The sequence below is a fragment of the Taeniopygia guttata genome, chromosome 3 (assembly GCF_048771995.1).
Source record: "Taeniopygia guttata chromosome 3, bTaeGut7.mat, whole genome shotgun sequence".
NCBI lineage: Eukaryota > Metazoa > Chordata > Aves > Passeriformes > Estrildidae > Taeniopygia > Taeniopygia guttata.
The window spans coordinates 32,835,837-32,863,189 of NC_133027.1; the positions used below are offsets into that span (position 1 = coordinate 32,835,837).

General features: G+C 34.3%; 1 protein-coding gene across 8 annotated transcripts in view; it reads left to right on the forward strand.

Annotated features, from left to right (window-relative positions):
• Window positions 1-27,353, forward strand: part of SENP6 (SUMO specific peptidase 6) — a 71,303-nt gene that overhangs the window by 28,766 nt on the left and 15,184 nt on the right. For 3 of the 8 annotated variants that reach the window (XM_012572875.5, XM_072926588.1, XM_072926592.1), the window contains 14 exons: window positions 1,851-1,952; window positions 7,047-7,067; window positions 12,131-12,201; window positions 13,433-13,566; window positions 15,888-16,290; window positions 17,330-17,565; window positions 19,951-20,121; window positions 20,995-21,037; window positions 22,546-22,725; window positions 24,613-24,839; window positions 25,456-25,562; window positions 25,649-25,765; window positions 26,616-26,738; window positions 26,968-27,060. In XM_012572875.5, the coding sequence (XP_012428329.2) occupies window positions 1,851-1,952; window positions 7,047-7,067; window positions 12,131-12,201; window positions 13,433-13,566; window positions 15,888-16,290; window positions 17,330-17,565; window positions 19,951-20,121; window positions 20,995-21,037; window positions 22,546-22,725; window positions 24,613-24,839; window positions 25,456-25,562; window positions 25,649-25,765; window positions 26,616-26,738; window positions 26,968-27,060 (2,028 nt within the window). The remainder of the gene's footprint in view (window positions 1-1,850; window positions 1,953-7,046; window positions 7,068-12,130; window positions 12,202-13,432; window positions 13,567-15,887; window positions 16,291-17,329; window positions 17,566-19,950; window positions 20,122-20,994; window positions 21,038-22,545; window positions 22,726-24,612; window positions 24,840-25,455; window positions 25,563-25,648; window positions 25,766-26,615; window positions 26,739-26,967; window positions 27,061-27,353) is intronic. The other 5 variants (XM_012572876.5, XM_072926589.1, XM_030267478.4 and 2 more) reach the window with 4 other exon arrangements.

Below are 27,353 nucleotides of genomic sequence, written 5' to 3' on the forward strand. Positions count from 1 at the left end.
GTCTGCTTTGACTCAAATCTCATCCCTGAGCAGTCTGTGATACTCTGTTCCGGCACCTACTGGAGTTTTCACTACACGAATGAGGGAAAAAGCAAAAGTGTTGCTTAACAGTTTTTTTCTGCTGTGAGGGCACAAGACAGAGTTTCACAATCGTGATAGTTTGGCAAAGGTCAGATCCAGCAAACACAATGGTAAAACAAGAGACACATAGGCTTGCTTGCTTGCTTGTTTGAAGTCCTTGGGTCTTAAGTATTTGAGAGGGCATTCCTGCGCTATGCTTCTGTTTTGCTGGGTTTTTTTTCTAATATCTTTTCCAGAGACATGAAATGGGAAGCCAAAGAGGATCTGAGACATTCTAAAGTATTTAGGGCAAGTAGCTGTCAGCTTTTTATTTCTGAAGTGGCAAATTAGACAGAAGGTTGACTATAGGTTGATCTGGACAATGACTGACTAGCTGGAGTTGCTTAGCTTGACTTAGAAGTATGTGAGATCAGCGTGTTTACTTTCAGGAGGTTGGTGTTTGCATGGATGCTGTTGGTTTTCAGGATGTTGGACTGTTAACTCAGATGGCTTATGATGATTTTAAATTTCATATTCTAGGAAAGAGGATTTAACCCTTTATGTTTGATAAGTCTTGTTCTGTTATGTTCATGGTTAAGTTAGGGGCAGTCAGAAATGCTCTGAAACCTTCTGATCTTGACTTATGTAAGGCTACCAAAAGAGTTTGTAATGCTAAACTAAAAATTGAAAAGCACAGTAACAGTTAATCATTTTTTTTCTTTTGGGGGAATGTAAAGGAGGTATTAGAAATTGTTTGCCAGCTTTTTTTGAATTGTGGTACTTCAGATTTCTTTTCATTGTTCCTAACAGGACAAATGGCAAGATAATATTTCTGAGAAATATTATTAGTAGGAATGATTTTTCATTTAATTTTCTCTAGTGCAATTAAACTTTCCAAGCAATTTGAAAAGCACAATTTTGTATTCCAAGCAATTTGAAAAGCACATTTTAAACACTGTATTTCCATAGTTTGAAACAGTTTGCATCATCAACATGCTGTCTATTAAAAGCTGTGTGATTTTTGAACATTTAAAGCATAGTACTGTGTGTCCTGTCACAGCAGCATGTAGGTTCATTCTTTGGGTTTAATGATCTCTGAAGGAGCACTGTATTATTGATCTTCTGTATCTTAATGTCAGCTTTTACTACAGAGAGTAATGATAAGAAATCTTCTGTCCATAATTACTGGTTTTACATAATAATGAGATTAAAGTCAAAAAATAATAAATGAAGAAACCCAAGGAATGATAAGATACATTGGTGAATAAGAGTTCTCTTGAGATATGAGTATCTGAGAAGCCTTCATTTTTTTCTTTTTGAAATTGATTTTTTTCAGTTTCAAGTCATCTTGCATCCATAAATTTGCTGTGTTCACTTTCTCTTATGAGGGACATTACTGAATTCAGTCTGTTCACATTTTACCCCTTCGGTCATATTAAAGAAGTGCATATTATGCCTTAATAAAATGAGAGATGAAAGTATAAAATTAGTTCTATAAAATCAGTCATTAAAAAGGCAGTGTCTTTTTGCAATACAGGCTTGAATAAAAAATTCTTAACCTTTTCTTTCAGGAAAAAAAAATTGTGTATATTTTTATATGTCCATTTTATTATAAGGCTGAATGTTTATATGACTGTAAAATGATCCTAACAATGTTATTATTGGTTCAGAAATACTATAATACTTGGTGTTGTGTGGCTGGTCTTGTAAAATTAGGACGCCACATGTTTTACCTAAGACCACACAAATACACCAGAGTCTTTTCTTAAACATTTTCTATATGTTTGCAGTGAAAATGCTCAGAATATATCTGGTCCTGTAACTGTGGTACATGGCAGACGTTTTCACCACGCACATGCACAAACAACTGTAGTAAAAACAGCGGCCCAAAGGTAAGACTAATTACATTTGTTTCTGCAGGTGTTTCAATTGTAAAAATTCTCCCTGATTTTGTATGAAATTATTTTCCTTATGCTATGAAGTGTTTTAAGAAAATGTAAGTAATCACATTTGCGTTCTTGATTATGAGCTTTGACCTTAATTACTAAAGTTTCATAAAACCATTTAGGAATTCCTATAATATAATAGTAGAATTTAGTTATTTTAAAGAACAATGGCAGTAGTAGGAAGCACCTGCTAATATAAATATTTTGAGAAAATACTTTGAAATAGACAAACTTAGTTTGCAGCAGAAATTCATATAGTTGATAAAATGATAAGCAAATATAAGTCGCAGCAACTCCAGCTTGTGTAAGATCCATATAAACATTACATCTTAGATCTGAAGATTGTATATGGTCTGTAAATATAGTGTAAAACATATAAATTTGAACATCTAACAGAAGCAAAGTTTTGCACCTATGTAAATGATTTTTCAAAAGGATGACTGGAAACCAGGGAAGCCTACTGAACTATGCTGAATTGAACTTCATTGGTTTGAAACTTCAAACCCTGTCAAAATTCTGTAAATTGCAGGGTTGGTTCTAGGTTTTGTACACCTAATGTGTTTCAAAAATATATGAAATAGCAACTGTTTTAAGGAATTTTCTTTGAAGGTTTATCCATTCAGAGGTCTTTTTGTGTATGAATTCTGTGGATTTCCACCATCCTTCATGATGGTGTCTGCATTATCCTGTCTGCATTTTGTAGCTTCCTTCTTCTGCCACCTTTTTTCTTCTCTGTTTTTAAGTATAGATTTTTTTATCTAGTCCAATCCCCCTGCCATAAGCAGGGAAATCTTCAACTAGATCAGGTTGCTCAGAGCCCCATCCCACCTGACCTTGAATGTTTGTAGCAGTTGGGCAGCTACCACTCTGGTCAGCCTGTTTCAGTGTTTCACCACCTCATTGTAAAACACTTCTTCTGTCTAGTCTGGATCTACCCTCTTTCAGTTTCAAACCATTGCCCCTTGTCCTGTTGGAACAGGCCCTGCTAAACTGCTAAAGTCTGTCCCCATCTATATTTTAGACCCCCTTCAAGTATTGAAGGCCACAATAAGGTCTCCCTGGAGCCTTCATTTCTTCAGGCTAACAACCCCAACTCTTGCAGCCTTTCCTCACGGGGGAGTTGCTGTCTTATCCTGTCCTTGGGAACTTAGGTTGCTGCCTCTTTCTTTTTCCAACAGCACTGTAGTCTGTAAATGCTATAGAAGTGTGTATATATATGGTATATAGGATGGACGTTTCCTTCCCCTTAGTAATAGCAGATGCAGTAGTAGGTATCTCTCGTTTCAATACTTTACATTTCTTGCCATCAGGCTGATGACTAAAAAGGATTGGCAGTTTTTACCATGAGTTAAGCTGAAAGATGGGGTAGATGTTATCAGTGTGGTTTAGGCTGAATCAGCTTTGCTTTTGCTTGCATGAAGTCCTTTTTAGAATATTTTTGTTCAGTGGCCCATTGAGGAAAATGTGGGCCATGTCTAAGCATTCGTGCTCTTACCTTTCTGGTGAGTTCTGTTTGTTTGTATGTGTTTGTGCTTGCTTGTTTTTATTTGTGGGGGAAAAGTTGTTTCTTTGTGTGGTTTTTTTTTTGTTATTCTGAAGGATAAAATTTTGATTTGCAGTACTAATGGAAATAATTTGAAGTAAGCAAAATCATACAAGACTGCTCTGATTGTTGACTTGATAATACTCATGCACTTGATTAAGCTTTGTTGTGAAATGGTTCTTCAAACAGCCAGTCAAAATGGATTCATCTTAGCAAGTTCAGTGCCATAGGTTTCTTCAACCTGCTCCAGAGATTCTTAATTTTCAGTGGATGTTAGATTTGCCTGCATGCCTTTCTTGCCTGTGGGATTTACTTCTTTATAAGCCTACAATGTAATGTGAAGAAAAAAAAGGTAGTGACTTGGCATGTGTGACACACAGAAAGAAAACTAATGCATAACATAGGCAAGCTAAATATTGTGTGAAGTAATTGGATAGTAGTCTTCAGTGTTCTAAATATGTTTTCTCTTAGCATTGTTATTGTAGTTCCATTTACATTAGCAACAGACAATTAACTCCTATGCTAGGAATATCTTTGGAGTTTTAAAGGCAGGAAATAGTCGTAACAGTCCCAGCAGTGCTGTGTTACTGGAGGATATCAGAACCAGCATGATCTAATTGACTGAGGGTGAGCTTTGCATAGGAACTTTGCAATGATGTTTAATTCCAGTAGCTTCTGACTCAACTGACTGCCTTCTAAAAGCTTCAAAATATGTTTCTGAGTTAGAGGATTGAAAATTAATAAAATGTGGCTTCCTGACAGACTTTTTTTTTTTTAATAAATAAGAGAGATTTCAGGGCTACTTGATGTTAAAAACATATGTTTCTGGGTGAGAAGGCAATAGTCAGAAAAAAGCCAACTAAAATAGGACTATTTAAAACGGACCATAATAGGAAATTCCAAACAATATAAACTGGGTAGTATATTTTGTCTTATATTTTTACTTGTGTAAGAATTTTTTGATAGCCTTTCTTGGCTAGTCTGTGCTGACGTTATGCAATAGTTGAGTTTAAAAGTAAATGCTGATGGTGATTCTTCAAAAAGGACTATTTGCAGAAAAATGTGAGTGGCAAACTAAATAAAATTCAAGGTATAGATCAAGACAGAAAAGCTGATAGCATGGAAATTGAGCTCTTAATTGTTTGGTCTTGTTTTCCTTATGCTAATTTGTAGGTGACATAAAGTTGTGTTCTGTTAATTTTTTGCATTTGTAATTGTTTTGTGGTGTGATGATCAGTAACAACATAGGGAAAATAATTTTATCTAATCTGATATGTTGTTCTTAAAATCAGTGGTAGGTTCTTGAAAATATAATTAAAAACATTATTAAATAAGTTAGCAATTTTAGTCCCTGGCACTGACATAACAGATTCTGTTACTTACACTGGGTTCTTTGGGTGGTAATGGTGTCACATGGAGCAAGCTGATTATGAACTCAATTATAATCTCTATCAAGTTGAATTTGTCTATGAATTGTACTGCATTTCTTATCTCCTGCAATTTTTTTGCAGATGCTTATTAATTTAAGGTCTGTCTGAGTATCTGTTGCACTCATACGTAAATGCAAGTTTCTAGCACAACAAAATTTGTTATTTCAAAATAATATTATGGTAAACATTCATGGTTTTTTCCAGTGGAATCTGGGGATTAAATTAAAATTTTTAATGTCTGATACAACAGATTTTCAGATATAGCTTGCTCTAGTGTTGTAGCTGGTTCACACTATTTTGCTTCATTTAATGGATGCATAGTCTGTCTTATGCTGTTGACTGACTGTTATTCCAGACTTGGCATTGAAATAGCGTGTACATACTGCATGTTTAACAAATCTTATGCATGAACTGCATGAAGCAGTTGGTAGGGACTGTCATCAATCCAGAATTCTAATCTCTTAATCTTCCTGAGGTATAAAAGTGAGAAGTTCTTTAAATTAATTATATTGGTGAGGGATTTTAAAGAAATAAGGCATCTGATGTAATGACAGTGTGTCGTATCAGGCATTCTGGAAATTTTTTTCCTGCTGTTAGGTTTCCTTAGCATTAGGTATGTGTTCCTTAACATGGTGACTCTTTGAGGCACCTGTAAACAGTCAATCCAAGTTACATACTAACTCTGCCAAGGATGCAAAGATGCAGGATATGGCTCCATGTAGACATGGTTTGGATCTGATTGGATTGATAAACTGGTGTGTGACCTGCACAAAAGCAGTGTTAATTGTTAGTAAAGGCTAGCTCCACCTGGGAGCAATTCTTCTCCACCTTCACACAGCACTGGCTCATTACCTACCACTCCAGTTTTAAATTGCCACGGTCACATTCAGTTTTGAAGTCCTTTTACTCTCTTCCCAGAGCACTATGGAGATGGAATGTGCTTTCATACTGCACTCTGTAGGATTATCAGGATTGTGTTCTTACCTGCTTTGCTTCCACTCCTGCTGTTTTCTGAGTGACAAGAGAATTACTTTGCTCTGTTCTTGTGAGTGTACTATTTGTGAAAAGGAAAGGAGGATGAGTTTTTATCACTGTACAGTATCATTACTCTGTTTAGTTTGGCTGAAGTAAAACAGGAAACAATTTGAATTTGTTCTGTTTTAGAATACAGTTAATGTAATGCATGTATGTTGGAGATTTGTTAGGCTTTTGATGTTTGGGAGGAACAGTCATATAGATTAAAAGCTTACGGCATTCCATATTGCAAATTTTGAAAAGACAGAAGATATGTAGATGCTATTTTCAAATTGTCTGTACTAAGCTTAGTTAGTTTTATTATTATATCAGTCTTGGTGTACAAAGGACCTGAATTGTGAGTATCAACTACATTCATTTCTGTGTTAACTCATGTTAATGGAGATGCTTGTAAACTAGTGGCCCTAGTTCTTGGTTCTTTTGGGAGATTTTTTTTTTTTTGGCCTAAACCTCAGAAGAAGGCTTCCATTTATCCTTCTCTAGCCTTTCCATGTGGTTTCTTAAATATTTAAGGACTGTTGCTGAAATTTGTTTCTCAGTTTAAACACATACTTTTTATTAGTTGGAAACAAGTTCTTACATAAATTTTTTCTCTTTTGCATGGCAGTCAGGAATTTAGTGGTTGACCTCTGTCTTAAAAGTCTTTTCCAACCTTAATGGTTCTGTGATTGGAAATGAGGCTTGATTATAATTAGTGTATTAGAATTCTATCTTAAAGGCTTCTGCATTGTAAGTGAATTGAGATGACCAGGTTAAGCTCAGAGTTAATAAAATTTTACTCATTGAAAAAGAGTCAAGTCAATGTAATATTTAGACCACTGACTGTTGCTGTCTGTGAAGTAGTGTTTGTGCATTTCTAATTTCTTTGATAAAAATGTGGTGAAAAAATTATAATGCTTGTTTGAAAATTAGACTGATGAGTGAAAGACCATGGAACAGTTACCATTTATTTAATAACTTTTGCATTTAGTGATGTGCAACACATGTGGGGCTTTACATCTTATGTGTTTTTTTCTTTTTTCATATTTTAAGCAATCTGGATCGAAAGGAAAGGTAAGCTTACTGTTGATCAAATGAGCATGGCAATAAGCATTTAGAAAATTAACTTATTGAATGCTATATTAATGCTAGTTAAAGAATATTCAATCCAGTCAGTCATATCTACTCATATGTGATAGGGGTTGATTATTTTTACTTCTGTTTTTATGGTTCACTTACTCGCTTTTATTGAAAAATAACCTTTACATCCATTTCTAAGAAATGCTGTGTTACTGTGAATTTTTGGTAATTCTCCGCTGGAAATTTATTTGTATATCCAATGCAACATTGCATAAACATTCCCTGAATTTTAAGAATTCAGTGCTAATTCTTTTTGTAGAGCAGTGAACTTTGTGTAGTAGCATGGTTCTGAAGCATCTTAGTAAAATGATTCTGAAGCTCTTAGTGGGCTGTTTAACAGCTCTCACTCCATCATCTCAGCTTGATTTGAATTACATTTAAGGTTTTTATTGCATTACTGTGTATATTTTGTTCATGAAGTGCATATATTAGAGCAGTTAACAGAAAATGTACAGCAAAACCTGACACACTGGGTTTTTATTGTTCATTTTGGGCTAATTTCTCACTTGTTTTGCATGTGGTTAACTGCTGTTAATTTTGTTAGCAGTATGAAATACCATACATTTATTTTTCTTCATATATAGCTTAAATTTATATGTTAGTGGAAATGTTTTCTTGATAGTAAAGAAGTTGTTGAGTTTTTGTAAATATCCTGTGTAGGTGACTTTTGGCAGTATAAGCTTGATACCAGGTTTAATAGTTTGAAAGTATATATAGTGTTTAACTAATAATGATATAAATAGCACAGTTCTTTCTGAATTTAAGATTTTCTATATTTATTTCAAATTCAGAAAATCAAGCCTTTCTGTTTTACTGCCTTTTGTTACTTCTTAAAAGAAGTATCAAATAGATACTCATCAGCCAGTTAGTGTCACTTTATGGCATAGAAGAAAAGGTTTGAGTTCCATGCTGGTGTGATCCTAATTTTCTCATGGGGTCACCTGCTGCTTCTTCATCCAGTAGTACTGGTTATGTTCCTTTTTCTTTGCCTGCTTTTTGTTGTTGTCCTAGCAGGGGAAGATGATGTAGGCAGGAGCTGCTAAATTTAGCTTTAGTCATTACTGTCATGATAAGTGCAGCAGCAGCTCCTGACTTTCTGGGCCAAATGGGGTTTCTGACCTGTGTTTTGAAAACCCTTTTCCCTGTGCTGCTCCTTCTCTTTTCAGCCTTTGGCTTTTGTACTCTGCTCTTCCTCTAACATGTGCTGAAGGTAAATCTCGCCTCAGCAGCTTCGTGCTTCAATCTTACTGTGCTTTCCTCTCTTTTTGTGTAATGATGTAGAAACCAACAGCCTACCTGCAGTGATACATCTTCAAATAATGCATACAGAAGCAAGGGAAAGGCTGAATAAGGCAGCCTCTCAAAGAGCCAGGCTATGCATTAGACACAGCTCTTGTGTTAGCCCTGCACCTCAGCAGGATTTGGAGCTGCTGCAGCCTTTTTGATGTGGCTTGTACCAAATCGTAGGTAGCTCTCCCTCCCAAATTCCCAGATCCAGATGTTTCTTTATGTTTATTTTCTTTCTGGCATAGACAGTAATTATGGACCTGCCCGTTCCCCTCATTCCCCCCACCACATTTCTATTTTTTGTTTTCCTAGAGAAAAAATTTTAAGTGAAAATGTCACTTTGTCTGGAGAGCTTCATAAAGGTCTGTCTATCAGGCTGGTGTGAAGACACTAAGGTCCAATTCCTTCAGCAAGAGAACATAGCAGTAATAATGAATGTTTGCTGAAAATATGAAATCAGTGACACCATCCTGTCTGGGCAAAACATGCTTACTCAAGAATATTGTGGCATCTAGCAGTTAAAATGTGTCAAAAGTTCATGATGCTGCACAGTCCAGACTACCTGAGTATTTCAGTCCGATGTGTTGCAGAAAAAGCTTGATCTTTCTTGCTCCTATAATCAGTGTTTTGCTGTTTGGTGCTTTAATACTTCCTGAAATTGGTTTTTATCAAATACTTGTCTACTTCCCTTGTACTTAAAAGTATTAAAAGTTCTTATAATCTAGGACATAAACAAGATGCCTGAAATTGTTTCACCTCTGAGCATTGTTTTTTCTAACTATTAGACACAGTATATAGGTAATCTTGCATCATGATCAGCTCAGCTGTTTGATCCCTCAGTTATTGAAATGGAAGACTTAGTTTTGATCAGGGTTTAACAGCAAGAATGCATTTGTTTAGAAGTGCTGCATGTTCTTAAATCTGTTCTAAGATTTTTTTTTTTCCAGATAGTCCTTTTAAAGGTAGATAAAATGTTTGATTCAAAAAACAATCAATTTCCCCTAATGTTTCTGCACTCACGCACAATTAAATGACTCAGTAATACTAAGTATTTTACTGGAGAAGGTATTAATGGATCTGCAGCTGTTCAGGCAGCGACAAACACTGTGCCCAGAAGGGTAACTTTGTTTTCTAGTCTGTAAAAACTTCATGGTGGTGTGCTCTCCCTTTCTCTTTGTGGGTTTTTCAGGAAAGGGAAGTAGTAGAAGGTACCTAAAGTTGCTGCCCTCTTGTGGAAGGGCTGTCACTGTCTCCAAGAAAGCATTATTTTTTAAAATCTTTTTTTAGCTGAAATCTCAAATTAAATAGTCTTTAAAGTTGTCTTCACTTTTCTTTCTAATTTAAAGTAATTTCAAGCCTGACTTTGAATTGCTAACCACACTAAAGTGTGTTGGGAAGCCTCAGTTGTCTTGGAGCTGTTTTTTTTGTGACTTGGGTTTGGGTGTTACTTGTGCACTGTGAGTGTATGAGTTCTCTATTGTGGGAGAGGAAAGATATACGTGGGTTTTTTTGCTACAGTTTCTCTATTCTTGCAAGTGTTTGGCTGTTTTAAAATAATAGCTGTAAACAGTTGTCTATGTAGCTAACATAAAATTCAGATGGAGGTAGATAATGCTAGTGTATTCTGATTTATTGTAAAAGCATTGTTTAGCCTTATATGATAAATAATGAATTTATCATCTTAATAAGATCAATATATTTTGCATAGCAAAGATTTTGCATATCAAAGATATAATACAAATGTATGGTTCTTAGAAGAAAAGTTCTAAGTTAGAAATATACAGAGGCCTTGAATTGTGAACTACATTTAAAAAGAAATTTTAGTACTCTATATCTGCCATATGATTTGCTTTATTGTTTTCTTTCAATTAAATGACATATAGTTTCAATATTGTTTCTCTTAAATATCATTTAAGTTTTAAATATTTTACATATCTTATAGAGGATAATTTTTCTAGGGGTAATTATGTTCAAAACAAGATTTACTGTTGTGAAATATTAATGAAAGATAGTTATGACACATGATGCAACAGCTTGCACACCCTTACTGCAGTGTTTATATATTTCAAATCTAAAATGATGTTACAGCGTTTTTTAAACTTTTTAGAATGTTGTGAGCATTGGTTTTGATAGTACAGGTTCTCATAATGATGAGTTTGAGCTCTGCCTTTTATTTCCTCTAATTCTGCCTTAAAGTAATTCTATGTGTTTGAATTTTTAAGGAAAACTATCTAAAAAAATAATGCATTGAATTTATGAATAAATATTCATACTGAGTTTCCAATTTTGATTTAAAAAATACTGGGGCAGAAGGATTGTTCCAGAAACACATTTCACACAATCAGTAATAAATAAATTACCTAATCTGTCATCTGTAATATATTTGCCAGCAGTCATGATAAAGTACTATGACATCTCTACCTTCTGAGTAGCCATGCTTGTTTTTCAGTTCTTCTTTCTGTCAGAATTTTCTTTAAAGCTGCAGCCTATCAACACAGTCACATGTGTTTGGTATTAGGTAAGAAGTGTCTTAAAGGGCATTGTAGATTAATCTTGTTCCAAAGATATTAATGAATAATGTTACCTACAAATGCAGAGAATGCAAAGGTTTTATAATTTTACGTATATCAGGAAATGCTGTGCTGAAAGAAGCAAAATCTTGAAACTGAAGCTAAAGTCTACTTCAGCCTTAGCCAAATTTTTGTCAGATGGGTCTTCAAAATTTAGCTGTTAGTGGTGATGTTACTGCCTGTAGCTGTTTGCTTTGCCCTTTTGCTGTTGATTAATGTCCTTGTAATCAGAGGTAGCTGTATGGGACATATGTGACCCATTTGCAGCCCAGTGCTTAACTTTCCAATAAAACCAGTTTCTGGTGAGTTTGTTGACAAGGCCCTCCTGTGTTTCAGATGTGTGCCATCCTCTGTTATAACAAGAATAGTAATCTGAGCTGCAGTGCTCAGAGCACTGAGAAACACAAGTGCTACAAACAGTAACCCACGTGCACTGAGCTTCAGGAATCCTAATTTGCTATCAGCATGATTTGATGCACATGTGTGCAAACTGAAACCATCTTTCAGGAGTCTCAAATCTTGCTATAATGCCATGTAATACATTAATTTGCACAAAAATATGTGATATTTACATAATGCAAGGTATTACCAACAAAATACTTACTATCCGGTAATTTGTCTGCATTACAGTATTTAAAAAACAAATATATAGGATATATATAGGTTATATTTTCTGGTTTTTGGCTACAACTGTTTTTGACATCGAATCTCCTTCCTCTGTTTTGCTTCTTCTCTTCCTGTTTTTTAAGTTGTGGAACTTGTGAAATCCACTTTTATATTAAAATAATAGTTGTTTCTGTTCTTGGCTTTTAAAAGTATCTGTCTTGTATTTCATGAATGAGGAGGAGGGGAAGAGGCAGGCTTCAGTATTTGGAAACTTGGGTGTAACAGTGACAGACTCCAGAACTATTGATTATTGCAAAGGAGGTTTAGATCAGAAACCCTGTCAAGACCTTTATTGTGGTTGTTTGTATCGTTCTGGTAATACTTCTTTATGTATACAAATAGCATGTAATTGGAGAAGTTTACTTATTTGTAGCTTTCAGATACATTTCAGGGTTGTTTTGTTCATGTACAGTTGTGACTAAATTATAATGCTGTCTCTTAAAAGAACAACCATACGTCTAATTCATTTTCCAGAAAAGAATACCCACCTCAGCTTCAGAAAGTGGAGGCAGACCACATTAGATTACCACGGTCTCAAGGAGTGGGTAAGTTATCTTTAGAGTTCTCATTTCTTCTAAGCAGAATATTTTTTTTAATACCTGATTTGGGTGGGTGTGTTGCCAAATCTTATATAACCTTTGGTATATCTACTTTCAGCCTTAGATTGTGTTATTCTAGTTTTGTGCAAGTTCGTGCATGAAGGGATGATTTTTCCCTTCTTGACAGATTTCTACAACTAGTTCAGTCGTGTGATAATTTTAAATTATGCTTCAGTTCTTTTAAAAGCAACAGAAATAGGGAAGATTTGGGATCATAAAATTGGAGGTGAAACAGATCTCTGGAGTTAACTAGTCTGAGCCCAAACCCCCAGCTTGTTTGTGAATTATTGTTGAGGAACTTCCGTAGCAGTGTTAGTACAGGAAAAATTCAGTGTAGTAACCAGCACTTGGTATGAAGTGTATTCATACATTAAAGGAGTTAATAAAAGAAACAGCATCAGCTTTGTACCTCCGGTGAAACATGCTCTTACATTGTTATTAGATGCAACAACCTTGCTGTTGGAGGTGCAGTAGAAAAAATATAGTTTGGTTTCAGGTGTGGAAATTGTGAAACTGGAAAAGAAAACCCTGTGTTTTGTTAAGTTTTGTTAGCATAGATACAGTCTGTCTACCTGCTGTTCAGCTGCATAGTCACCTCTACTGCCAAGTTGTTCTGCTGTGCCATTTTAGGTTAATGTTGAATAGGTCTTCAGCAGTACTACTCTAAAGTAAGTAAGGAAAAAAAACCACCTGTTATTAAATATTTTTCAAAAAAGAGCCATTTTTTCGTTTTGAGATGTCTTCTCATAGTGGGATGTTTGTGAGACCATCAGTATGTATATTGAAAGTGTTCATATATATTTTTAAAAAAAGTCTTAAAAAAAGTTTTGTGGTCTAATAGCATAATCTAGCATTCTCTCCTATTTTTGGCAATAGACCTCCCACTTGATTTGCAGTGAAGTTAGTATAGATTTACAAATCCAAAGCCTCTTGCAAAGATATAAGATAAAAATTGTCAGTGAGTGACCCTGCAATAGTATTACTAAAACTGTGATTTGAAGTTACTTTGGGGAATGGTATTTTTTAGTCATACAACGAATCATAAGACATTTGAAGCAGTGTAGATTTTTGAGGCTTAAAAATGTGTTTGTTTAGTTTGTGTATGTAAAAAAAATAAGATTATCATAACGGTATGAGTGGACATTTCTTGTTAATGTTTTTGCATCTTTTCTTCTAGACACTGTAATGGAGAATACAGATGATTCTGAATCAGAATCTGACATTAAAAGAAAGGTGCGACAGAAAGGTCATTTCAATTCATCTGACTTGAGTCTATCTTCTGCTACAAAAAAATGCTTAACTCAGTCAAAGGTGGGTTATATTTAAAAAAATATGTAAACTCTTGTTGAATTTTAGAAGTTGTTGCATATTTTAAAAACAGATATTCAGGAGTAAAGCAGGTTGATGTATTAAAAATCTGTAGAGTTGGGAGGAAGATTTACGTAATTAAAAATAAATTATGGTGATAGAGGTACTTAAGTTCTAATGTTGCTACTAGTTGTGAAATATTTCTTTTCTGACTTGAACAGACAGAAGCCGCACTGAAAAGAAAAGGAGTCTTGATTTTATTGAATAGTGACTCATAAAGCAGAGATTGATAATTTTAATTTGCTGAAATAGAGGAACAATATTTTGCTCTTTGACAGATTTTTTTTCCAGTGTCATGATTTTCTGTTTTTATTAAGTTGCTCACTTTTTCAATGAGAGTAGTTCCTTAGGTATCCAAATGGCATTCTCTGCCATTCTCTACATGCAGCCAACCAGGATGTTTCTGTTAGGAATGTGTTTGAATATCAGATGTAAGATACTTTGGAAATTGCTTTAAGACTCTCTGTGTTTTTTATCAGGTTTCCAGGCTACTATGGAAGTTTCATAGTGCACACATACAGGTCACACTGTTTGACTATCAAAGCAAAGCTTCTGTAAGGAGATCTTGGTTTAAAAAAAAAATTAGATCTATGATTTTTATATATGCTTAGCTTTTGTTTGAAACACCTGGTACTGCTCTTTGGCATTTCCATTGCTTATTTAGTTAATTAGTGTGATGTTAATAAAAAAACTGGTTTAAAATTTTTGGCATGTGGTTGAAGTAGAGGGGTGCGATTACTCTATACATACGATCCTCCAGGTACTCTTGTTGCCTTCTCTTGAATATTTTTAATGTTTGATTGAAATTCTTCAATATGATAAGCAGTATCTTTCTAAGAACTACATCCTGTAACAGCACTGAGGCCCAGTGCTGGTTTACATATAACTTGGTATCATCCCACAGCTCAGATTCTAAGGGTCTGATATATTTTATCACTTGGAGTTTTTTGCTTCTGTTTCTCTATGGTATGTGTAGCTTTGTTAAATTGCAGAAATATTGTAAAAATATTATGTCCTCATTGTATGATTTTTGCCTTTAAATTTGGAGTTTGAAATTACTTCCCACACCTGTGGAAGTCCTCTTTTGGAGGTGTGATCATGGCTGGGAGTGGGGAGCGGTCTAAATTGTGAAAGCTATGTTTTCAGAGTAGATTCTGAAAGTTTTTGGTGGGATGTAGGTATTTGTTGCCTTCAGTAGTTCACAGTAGAGTGGTTATGCTGTTTGAATTCAGTGCTCCAGGAGACAATAACATGCACTAAATTTTCATCTCTAGAGATGTCCTGTATTCACTTCCATACTCGCTCTGTAATTTATATGTTAGTATTGAATCCCTCAGATTTAGAAGTCCAAGTTCTACACTTACAATACAAAATTAAGCGGCACCTGGTAAATGTAAGAAAAACAAAAGACATCTGTCTTTGTAGTGAGAGGATGCATTTTCTCTTGTAGTCCCTGCTTGCTTCTTGAAAGTTTGGGGATCTCCTATTCCTCAAGTCCTATCTTCTTCTCTGTGGCACTTGACTCCAGAGCAATATATGTACTTTGCCTTTTCTTTGTCTCCCTTGAGGAGTGAATTTGCCTGTGTGCCTTGCCAGGCTTTTAGAAGATACCTTGGAAGGACAAATAAATTTGACCTGCAAGGTTTCTTCAAATCCTCTCTAGTATTGCTCTAAGGATCCATAGGTTACTTTATTTTTGTCCTATGGAACTGTTTTTACAGAAATGATGTAACTGGAACATCTTGCTGATGGATGTATGTATCCAAACAGTATGCAAGGTTTTGTTTACAGAAGAGAATACAAGAAAAAAAAAGTGAATTGTCTAACATTAATTACTTTAAAAAATTGTCACAAATTAACATTTTAGAATGTTTTCAATTTTCTTAAATGAAATAAAAATTTAAACAGTTTTAATGCTGGTTTTCTCACCTACTGTAATAGCTAATGTAGTGTTGTCAATTTCCACTGGATATTATTATGAAAAATTTTTTTCCCTAGAAGGGTTTTCAAGCATTGGAAGAGGATGCCCAGGTATGTGGTTGAGTCACCATCCCCAGAGATAATTTAAAAGGCATGTAGATATGACACCTGGGATTGTAGTTTAGTGATAAGAGTTCTGTGTTAATAATTGGACTTGATGATATTTGGGGTCTTTTCCAACCTAAGTGATTGTATGATTAATTCTGAACAGGAATCAAGTACAAGATCTGGAAATAGTGTCTTTCTGCTTACAGTTGCTGATTGTGTGTTTGTTTCTCCTTTAGCTTTTGGAACAGATTGATTATTCTACTGAATGCCCAAATTGTGGGAGGGCAAATGAAAATCAGACCAAATGCCGACATTGTGGAAGTGCTTCTCTAAAGGATTTGCAAAGAGTCTCTAGACAAACTGTGACATTAAGCGAATCTGTGGGACCTTTATCACGTTCTTCAATACATCAGAACTCAGCAGGGCAAAAATCTTCAGGTACAGGGTTCAGCACAAAGAAGTTTTATAGTTCTGCCGTTGGAAAAAGTCCAGCAGATATTCTGCTGAGTAATGAGGTTGTAGGACATTCTATGTTACGACAGAATGGAAAAATTGGTCTTATAACTGGGACAAAAAATCCTAAAATTACAGGAAGCTTAAGACAGAGGAGTACAAGACCATCGGAACTAAATGATCCAAGTAAGTACCTTTTTATGGATACATCCATTATCTGGAAACCCAGAATATTATATAACGAAGGAACTGTTTGTGCAGGTTTATATAACTGATGTTGCATAGAATATTTTTGTGTGTATGTTCTTGGGAAAGAGGGACAGAACTTTTAATAATTCCTTTTTCATATGCAGTGGTACTCTTCAAGAAAGGTGAACATTGGTGAAAACAAAAATTATTTTGTGACTTTTTTTCTTTTGTTTCTTTTCAAAAAATACTTAAATTTAGGGTATTGGAAAAAACAGTATTCTTACGAGAATTTCATCATTCACTCCTAAGAGGAAAGAGTATTTGATTTTTACATTGTGTTTTCTCTCCTCTTTTCTTCTAAATTGTTCATCTATTTAAATTTCATCATTTGTAAAATGTTAATTTCTTTGCTCTCTTTTTGTAAACTCAGCAAGAAGGATGGAGTATAGGAAATTATAATTTCTTTTGTTGGTTTTTAGGTTGTATTACCTACTGTCAATTCTTGATTGAACAAAGTTCACTTCTGTCTAGAGGTGGATTAATGATACCCATTTTTTGTTTAGTTAGTTATAAAAAAATAAAAACAAGGCAGAGAGTGCTTGCAAGCAGACTCCAAATAAACATACTATAATGATACATACGGATTTTTTTTGGCATTGCAGGACATTTATATAAATTACTTTTATGGTATTACTTGAAAAGAAATTTCTGTTTACAGAAAGATACAGTGGTTGAGAATGTAATATTTCTGTTTAGTTGTTGTGTCTAGTGATGAGGAGGAGGAGAATAGTGACAGCACTAGGAGCATGGAAAGCATTTCATCTCGTCCTGCAGATTCAGCCCGCTCCTCCCTATCTCCTTCTACAGGAAAGGTGGAAGCAGCATTAAAGGAGAATAGTTGTGAAGTAGAACAGAGAATAGGTAGTATAACAGCAATGCAGAAATTGCCATCACACTAGGAAGAAAAACCAAAAATGAAAAAAGAAATTTGTTACAGAAAAATGTAGTGGTTGAGAATGTAATATTTTCTGTTTAGTTGTTTTGTCTAGTGATGATGATGATGAGGACGAGAATAGTGGCAGCACTAGGAGCATGGAAAGCATTTCACCTCGTCCTGCAGATTCAGCCCGCTCCTCCCCAGCTCCTTCTACAGGAAAGGTGGAAGCAGCATTAAAGGAGAACAGTTGTGGAATAGAACAGAGAATAGGTAGTATAACAACAGATACAGAAATTGCAGTCACACTACCAAGAAAAGCAAGAATGAAAGATCAGGTACTATTTAATGCTTTGTTTAAAGAAAACAGAATCAAATAATAAATTGAATATATAAAGGCTTGTTTTGCATTGTCAGAAGTTGACTGTATTTGTTTTTTTTTACTCAGCAGCTCATCAAGTAGTCTTTCTGCATACTTAATACTGGAAACATAAGAAAATGTTTTCATTTATTTTTACAAGCATTCATAATGATTTTATCTGTGTTGAATGTTTACTCTTTGACACTGGACAGGGGTTCTCTGAAGCTCAAGGTCTCAGTTTGCAGCAGAATGTCAGTACCAAGTGGATCAATAATGGCTCTTTAAAATGCTTTGACAGCTGTCCCAATTAATAGCACTTATTTTAGGACTTTGGTGGTGGAGCTTGTGTTTTTTAGTTGGGTACTGCTATAAGAATTGGATAAGCAAAGACAAAAAAATACTCCATGAGCACACCTTAAGGGTGGCCAAAGGGCAGAGTTTCCATACTGTGTTAATAGCCATCTCAATAGTGAGCCATTAAGAGGAATAAATTCCATGTGGCAATTGGTAGTGGAATAATAGTGCTGATTGAAACTATTCTTGACTCACTTGTCCAATTTCACTATTGAGAGTTTGATTCAACAAGAGAATCCGATCAGATTGCCAATTCTTTGAGTTAGAACACTAAAGTACTGATGCCAAAACCTTCTTGCTATGTTGAGATTCAGAAGCCAACATTCTAGTGCTGTAGTTGATGAAATTATGGATGTTTATAATATGTTGTATAATTAGTCACCACTATCAATATGAAGCTGTGAACCTCCAGCCTGCGATAAAGCTGTGAAGCTTAAAGCTTGGATTATAAATAGTTCTTGAATTAAGTTATTCTGGCAGTATGTGCTGAATTAATTGAAAGCATTGCATTGTGAAGGCAATGGTGTCTGACTTCTGAAACTCTCCCAAATGTTTTTTTTTTATATCCGTATGTTCCTGTTCACTAGTCTTTACAAACCAGTTGTAATACTATATGTTAGATTATTTTAGAGTCTGAGCTTACTTTTGAAAATGGGGGAAATAAAAACTTTTTTGTGAAATACAACACAAATTTTGCATTGATTGAACTGATCTACCAAGATTTTTAGATATCCCAGCAGTTTCCTTAGATACAATAGAAAAAGCTTTATTCAGCTGTCTTCTCTCAAAATATTTTTTTTTACTGAAGAGACTAGTTGAATATAGCATCACTTCAGATTTTGCTGTTTTATTGTTTGTCTGTGATTTTTTTTGAGCTTTTAATAACATTTAGCCAGTCCAGCAGACAAAAAGCAAAAGCTCTTTTCAACAAGAGGCCTAGGAAAACATTTTAATTACAGGGATTTAGAATCCCTGCCTTTTCCAGTGTATGAAATGAAGGAATCATCCAAAAGTAGATTTTGAATTATTGCCAAGATAGGTTAGTGATTTGGGACCTTGAAATAATTTTTGAGATTTAGTCTTAACAGAAACACTGAATCCCCTAGAATGTTTTTCCGTGGGAGTTTAGTTGCATTTTGTAACGAAAAACAATGTTTATTTGTGGGCAGCTTTATGAAACAATATAAATAGCAAAGAAAAGACTAGTGTACAGAAAATCCTTCAACAAAATAGAGCAATATAAGCAATACAACAAATATATTTATATGCTGGCTATCAGCAAGCTTTATTTCATTTCAATAGGTTTTTTGGTAAGATTATTCTGTTGGTTAACAGGATACTTCATTGAGATTACAGCTTCAGTCAGCATCTTCTCTTGAACTGGAGCCAGACACCACATGGCCTTCTTTCAATGTTTAGTCTTCTGACCTTGGAATCTATCCTAAAACCATCTTAGTTCTATAAAGATGCCTTAAGGAAGTTTGATTTGGCTTATTTATTTGTGTTTCTTGAAGACTGTACTCTGCTAATGTGGTGATGCAATGTACTTCAAGAACTAGTCACCAAAAGCTTGGATTAACAAAAACTGAAAGAAAAAATTAAACCACCAGCACTGTGGTGGTTTTACAGGATTAATGCTTTTTTATCTAAATAAAATGTTTTAAAAATAATTTTGTTTGCTAGACTGCATAGTGTTTCCAAAAGATAAAAATAAATTGGTTTTGGCAATTTAGAAGCGCTGTTTGTGATTTGGAAGTGTCAATAAAGTATCTACAAGTGTCAGCTTTCCTTTTATTTTCTTTTTAGATGTGGCAATATGACCATCCTCAGGTGTTACAAAACGTCTTTTAGGAATTATCTACCTTCTATATGTTTGAGGTGGATGCTCTAGAAAATAATCCTGTTGACCAACAGAAAAGTAGCTAAAAATGTAGTCATTAGTTTCAACAAGCTTGGTTTTGCAATAAGCCTTGGTGAGACATTCTGAAACTTGAAAATTACATTGCAGTTTGGGAACATTGTGTCTAACACTCCAATAAAACGGCGCAAAGTTATTTCTCAAGAGATGGTAACTGAGGCTGTACCTCTAAATTATCAAAACTCCTGTGAAAGCGTCATTCTGAACTGCCGAAGCATACGGATAGGAATGCTGCGCAGAATGGTAGTGGAGCCTGTGATTGTAAGTAACCTTGCTCTTTCACAGCTTGCTTTTCAGGTTTTGATGGTTATTGTATTTTTGTATTTGAACAACATAATATTTTGCCTTTGTCTGGGGAACAGTAAGTTTGTCTCTAATTTCAGAGGCTGTGATTTGCAGAGAATCTCAAATTACTGCTACACTCTAACACATGCAGTCTAGCTCTGGTTCTTAATAGAAATGTGCTGCAGCACTCCGAAAGAACTCGTTGACATGCTGGGGAGAGGTTTTGGGCTAGCATTCATTTGTTAAAAAATTGAAACCAACAGCTGCAAGAAGTTGATAGGTGCAAGGAAGAGAAGCATTGTTCTAGAGGTGAATAATTTTACTTCTACAGATTTTTGGGTTTTCTTGTCAGCTTTGTAAGTTACATGGAGTTTTCAAGGAGTTCTTGAATGTTAGTTGTATGCAGTCAGCCACATAGAATGGGTACTTCTTGCTGGTGTAACCGCAGAAACAGCAGACTTGTTACTTGTTCTTTCCACATCTCTACAAAACACTATTGTTTGATTTCCCTAAATGCTGATCGATGACATTTTCTTTTGAAGAAATAGAATTTGTATACTTTTCAGAGTATTGTAGAAGTTTTTGAAAACTGAGTACTTCAGAGAGATCTGAAGTTTAAACAGTCAATATGACTTAAAGAGACTAGAGTAGCAAAGAATGTGCTTGCCTTGAGTTGTGCTAAAATGTACATTTTGTTTTTTCTTAAAACTTGCATTTTAAATATTACTTTTTAAATGTTTATTACTTAAATACTAAGTCTATTAAAATGTGTTTGCTAACAGTATAAATGCTTTCAGTCAGTTAAAATTTGCAGAAGATGTGAGATATTACAATTATGTTGTCTTTCAGTTTTGCCTGGATTATATCAAAATACGCCTAGAGAATCAAGAAGGTGAGAGTATTTTTCATTTTATATTAGTACTCAATATTTTTTTTTTTAATTAACTAACTCTGTCAGAGGTATTAACAAGTATATAATTTAATGTTTATTCTCATTTTGTCATTTGTGTAATAAATTATACTGGGTGTTTGTAGTCAGATAAGAGAAAATAAAATGGAGAGTACAAATTTGAGTTGCCCTTTAACAAAGCGATTAACAAAAATAAAAAGCAAGAGCAACTGTCCTGTAAAATGTTAGCTTTTTAAAATTGTATTAGTTCTTTTATTTCAGTTGTGTTAAGTAGGTAGTAAAAACCACACTGGTTTCTTAGACCTTTCCTGTTTAGATCTCTCTTGATAATTTTGTCTTTAGTGTGAAAGTTGTATACTTCATGTCACTGAAAGAAATAGTGACATAATTTGGGAAGGCTGAGTTACAGCTCCTGCTCTGTTTCCATTCTTTTGTTTTGAAGGGTTTTGCTCTGGGCCTGAAAAGCTTTGTTACCTTTTGTTAATCTTAAATTGTATTCTTAAGATTCAGTCTTGTTGAATGTTGCTGTTGTTACTTGTAAAAGAGAACTATTGTATTTTGTAATTATTACATGCAGGAAAGTGTCTCACAACCTGTAAATATAAGTGTTGCCTTTGCTCAGTCAAGTATTTAAGTTTGTGTTGCATCTAAAATACAAATGCATAGAAACTGAATTTTCATGCTTTAAATGTATTTTTAAAAACAAACCACTGAAGAGCTTAGTGTAATTTGTAGAAAATAGCTGCCAAGTTTTAGTTAAAACAGGTCTGCGGTGCCATTAGTTCCATGTCACCTAATTTGTCAATAGCATAAAAATGTGGTGACTCATTAAATGTTGTATCTGTTGGGGCACTTAACACTTTACTTTTTTTTTTTTACTTTTTTTTTTTTTCCTTTCTTTTTTTGAGTTTCACATGTATATCCACTTCTATATCAAATTTTATAATACAGTAAAACCTGTAAAAAACTTAATATTGGTATTGGCAGCATCAGATGCAGTGTTAAAATTCTGCCATGTTACTGATGTTTCTTTTGGGCAATAAACTGGGAGTAGTCCTTTGTTTCCTCAGGCAATCAGATAATTTCTCTGCATGTGTTATGCTCTTTTTTTTTTAAGTTATTTTTCATATGGGAACTTGATCAAAGATAAATGTACAAAGAACATTTTACAAACTTACTGTAAAATGTGCCATAGCAATAGTTGCAAATTAAAATCACTGATAATTGTGGGGTTTCTTCCTGTGGAATAAAAAGAGTTGGGCAGACAACAGTTTGTTTCTGGTGCCTTTCTTGACAGATGACATTGGAATTTTAGCTTGTCTTTTAAGATATGAAAAGCCATCACTTCTTGCATGTCTGTTAATTTTGAAGTTTTATGTACTTAAGAAGTTTAGTGAGCACATAGGGATTACTTATTAAAATAAGGGGGAAATTGTAAAGGAAACTTACAGACGTTTATTATATTTTAATATGTCATTATTTTCTCATAGAATCAGAAAGTGATACCAGAGAGATTAACCTGAAAACTTCAGAGCTTACTAAATGTGAATGGTGTAGTGTTCGAAAATTGCCAGTAGTTTTCCTACAAACAGTACCTTCAACCTGTAGCAGTCTGAGAGATCAACTGAAAATGAGTAAAGATAATGTCTGGTACGAATGCAAAGGAGACAGTAAGTAAAACAATTCTAGTTTACTATTCACTTTGAATTGTATTTTCATGTGTTAGGTCATGAATGAGTGCATTAAGACTAGAAGGGTCATCACTGGCTGGGGTAGGTGTAGTGTTTTTTCAGACACTATTACCTTCCCAGGCTGAGAAAGAGTACAGTTCAGAAAACAGCTGGGCATCCTCTTTGTCCAGAAACATGCTAGTTACAACACTCAGTCAGTTTAGTACAACTTTTTTCACTGCTATTTGTGCTGAATGAGAGCAAGTTGGTTTGGTTAGCTTTTGTGTATGAGTCTTTACATTTATATGGCAGCTTTTTTAATACTTCTGCTGTCTGTGCTGTTCTGCTGACAGGCTTTAGCTTTAGTAGAAACTGTTGTATAGGTTGCCTTGGGGTTTTTTCCCTCCAGCATACTTGTCATGATGATGTAAGATACACAAATACCTGCTTGGAGAATATGTGCATTATCTTCATGTATATTAAAATTAAATTTAATTTCTACATAATTTTCAAGGTCCTAGCATCTTAATATGCATATCTGTCAAATGTAACATTTAGTTCACTTTCTCTTCAATAGGCTTTTCTTCAGGTTAAATTTTGTGGTTATTTATACTTACATACAGTTTTTTACATATATGAATGCATTCAAACTGAGGAAGAATGCTTTCAGCAATCTCAGAATTGAGTGCTCCCATAATACTGTGTAATAGTTTCCATGTCCTGTAAGAGTTATGAGCTGTAAGGAGTCTTAAAATTACAGAAGTAATTGGAGAGCATACAGGAGACCTGGACAGAATTCTGGAAGCAGGAATTAGACCCCAGGTGGACACAGGTGTTCACAAAAAAAAAAAAAAGCTTCCCAAGCTGTCTGTGTGAGAAAGTCCCTCTCTTGGCATGGCTCTCAGCAGTGTCCCCATATGGCTCTTCTCCCTGAGGCTGTGGCACAAAATTTTACATCCAGCCGCTCTATTGCATTTGATATGCAGGAGCACTTTGTGATAGCACAGTTGCTCTCTGCTTTGTAAGCAAAGAAATTAATTTAAACCTGTATCCAGAGCTGTGTAAGCAATTATATGTAGATGCCTAGCTCCCAAAACAGAACACCCAAAAGCCAGTTAGGTATCTAAGTTCTGTGTGCAGTGAATTGGGAATTATGCTGCTGAAGAATTATTTTTCACAAGAATTAGTGTGCTGGGTTAAGAATGACCAAAGGGAAATGGTTATGCTTGTGTCTGAAATGCCTCTTACAGAAAAACAGGTCCTGGCAGCTCTGTGTTGGGCAGCAATGTGAGACTGGGATTTGCAGCCTGAATTCTATTCCTTTTTCTGACTCTGTAAAGTAATTCCTTTTAGTGAAATTTACTGCTTTCTGATTTTCCAGATCATATAAGTGGATGATATTTATATAATAGCTGATTGATTTGAGTAATTCTCTCCAACTTCTTCAAAAACAGTGATGTTTTATAGCATAGTCTCCTAGGATCAGAGAGGAAATTATGCTGAATATACAGTTTTTTAAATTGCAGTGAAACAATAGGGTAGGAACTGCAGTAAGAAAAAGTACTGGTTACAGAGTCTTACTCTCAGTAAGCAGAGATGTTATTTTAGAATATGTTTTGGCTTTGCATTTGTGTCATTTAAATTTTATCAGATGTAATATTTAACATTTCTTGATTAATGTAGAATTTGAATGCACTCTTTGCAAATGCAGATAGAGATTTGGCAGTTAATCCTTCTCTCTTGTCTGCTCACATCTGTATTACTTCTTACATACGTTATCAGCAGTGTGTAGTTGTGTTGGCCTAAAATTCCATGAAATCTGTTTATAATTGCAACATGCTTTATTTTATTCCTAAATTAATAATTTTCTCTCTGCTTTTTTTGCAGGTCAGGAAGAACAGTACATAATTTTAATTTTTGAAACTGGTCTTGATCCTCATGCAAATTCAATATTTGAAAAAATAATTATGGACATTGGTATTAGAAATAACATTTCTGACTTCTTTGTGAAAATTTCCTTTGAAGAAGCCAATGCCAGGCTTGTTGCATTCACTAAGTGCTTGGAAGACAATTCCAAAGGAAGCCCATCTCACAGAGAAAGCAAAGTAAAAAATGTAATTATGTTTTTGTTTTAGAACTAAATCATTGTATTATGTGGGTTACAAATACACTAAAGATAGTGTGTTAGCCAAAAAAAAATTCCATCAACTTTAGATGGCTTTTATATGAAAATTCCCAGACTGGTCCATGGTGGATTATGAAATGATGGGAAATAGTCTGTGCATTCACAGTACTTTCTAAGGTGTTTAGTTTGATTGTAAAGTTATACAATGGTCCGCAAGTAATGTTGTTATTTAAAAATTACTAAGGGATGAGAATCTTTACTATAATCGGACAACATCATTTTTTTCCAAATGGTAAAATGATGGTATTTCAAACAAGAAATTAAGTTGCACTATTGTAGTTACATTTAATTAAACATTAAACAACCTACTTTTTAAAGGAATAGAAAGTTTTGTGATTCTGCAAGTAATAAGCAAAGATCTAAGTGTAGTAGATAATAGTAAAGATGGTGGATAGTAGTAGATTAGGTAGTGAAGGAAAAAAACCCACAGACTTAAAGTTCTCAAAAAACCCAGATATTACAGTGGTGGACTTCAAGAACTTTTATTACCATTTCAGTAAAACTGAGCATAGTATGCAAGTTAATATTGACTCTGTTCTCTTAAGGTTGCTTCTGAGTCCAAAATGCAGCAACGAAATAAACAGTTACCATTTTTTGATGATGATGAAGAAATTGGTGAACCACATACAGTATTTATTGGTCCTATAGAAAAGTAAGATATTTATCTTTGCCGTGTAATAATTCTCTGAGGGGTTTTTGGCATTTCATACTTCTTATTGAATGTATTTTTCTTCTCAGGTTGATAGTTTATCCACCTTCTCCAGCTAAAGGTGGTATTTCTGTGACCAACGAAGACCTCCATTGTCTAAATGAAGGAGAATTTTTAAATGATGTTATTATTGATTTTTATTTAAAGTAAGTTTTATTTCACATCAGTTTTTAGTCGTCTTTTACTTGGAAACTTGAAAAGTTCTGCCATTAAAAATTCATAGGTCAGTTGGTAGCACTTGGTCTCCAGCTATGTATAGCCATAATTTTTAAGGTTGTTTTTTGATCTTGCAAGAATTTTTGGTTCTTCTCCTATCCTGCTTGACAGTGACATTGTTCCTATCTGAATAAAGGTCCTTCAAACTTTTTAACATCTCAAGAGCAAATTTAACTAAAAAAAAAAAAAAAAAAAGGGCTTATTTAAAGTTCAGTTGTTCTTTGCAGAGTATCTGTGTTTTCTGGAATTTCACTTGTTTTGATTAATGTAATACATAAGTTAATTTTGTGCTGTCACTGATGCTGCAGATGTTAGAAGTATATTAAATTGTTACATGCTGCTGGTTTTATGCTACACATAGGTGTGTATGTATATTTTTCAGTCTATTAACATATTTTGGAAGTAAAAATCAAATGAGTGTGTCACTCTTGGGACTGTTGGGAGATCTGGTAATTCAAATACAAAATACAGGTCTCTTAGGTTTTTATGTAACAAACTCCTTAAAAATTGTTTTCCTGTCATGAAACAAAAATAAATACAAGAGCAGCACAACAGCTTGTTGATTAAGCAGAGAAATAATACCTTTAAATATTTACATAAGTTTTGCATTAATTAGTTCCTGTGGATAGTCAGCTCCAAATAGCTATTCTGTGAGAAGCTGCTATAATTTGCTGGGGAGTACCTGTTAGCAGTCCTTTTTACTCTGGTGCTGAATACTTTGAGTTAAAACTTCCATTATTTTTTTCTTTCTTTTGTTTTTTTTTTTTTTAAACTGATTAGGTATTTGGTACTTGAAAAGCTGAAAAAAGAAGATGCTGATAGAATACATGTGTTTAGTTCATTCTTCTATAAACGCCTTAATCAAAGAGAAAGAAGAAATATTCATGAAACTTCAAACCTTTCGTAAGTCTGTTGATAAGTCAGTTTAACATAGAGCTAAGTGCAGTGAAGGCTCTTAAAAACAGATGCTTTACAGAGGGAAATATCAACAGAACTCCAGGAAACATCCAGACCTGTAGCAGACATAGAATATCCCTTGATCTTCTTAACAACCTGTTAAGGTGAAAATACCTGGAAAATGCTCCCTCAAATAAATTAAGCCACCCTACAAATTACATATTTCTTATTGCAGAATACAACAGAAGCGACATGGGCGAGTGAAAACGTGGACACGGCATGTTGATATTTTTGAGAAAGATTTCATATTTGTTCCCCTTAATGAAGCGTAAGTGAACATACCTTTTTGTCACATTTGTAAAGGTTTAAGCGTCATAATTCTGAAATTGACAGATTACAATAAGAATTAAAAATTAAGAGAATAAACCTATTTTTCCAGGTGATTAAAATTAAATAGTTCAGTAAGGCCTTTAAATGTTGTAGTGTAAGAATTGTCAGACAATATAAAGACAGCAAAAATTAACGTTTCTTAGCACCTGTTCTAGGTTTTACCTCAATCTCTTTCATTCTTTCTTCTAAGCTTCTGGCATTGATAACTTTTGGATTTATCTTTTTTAGTCA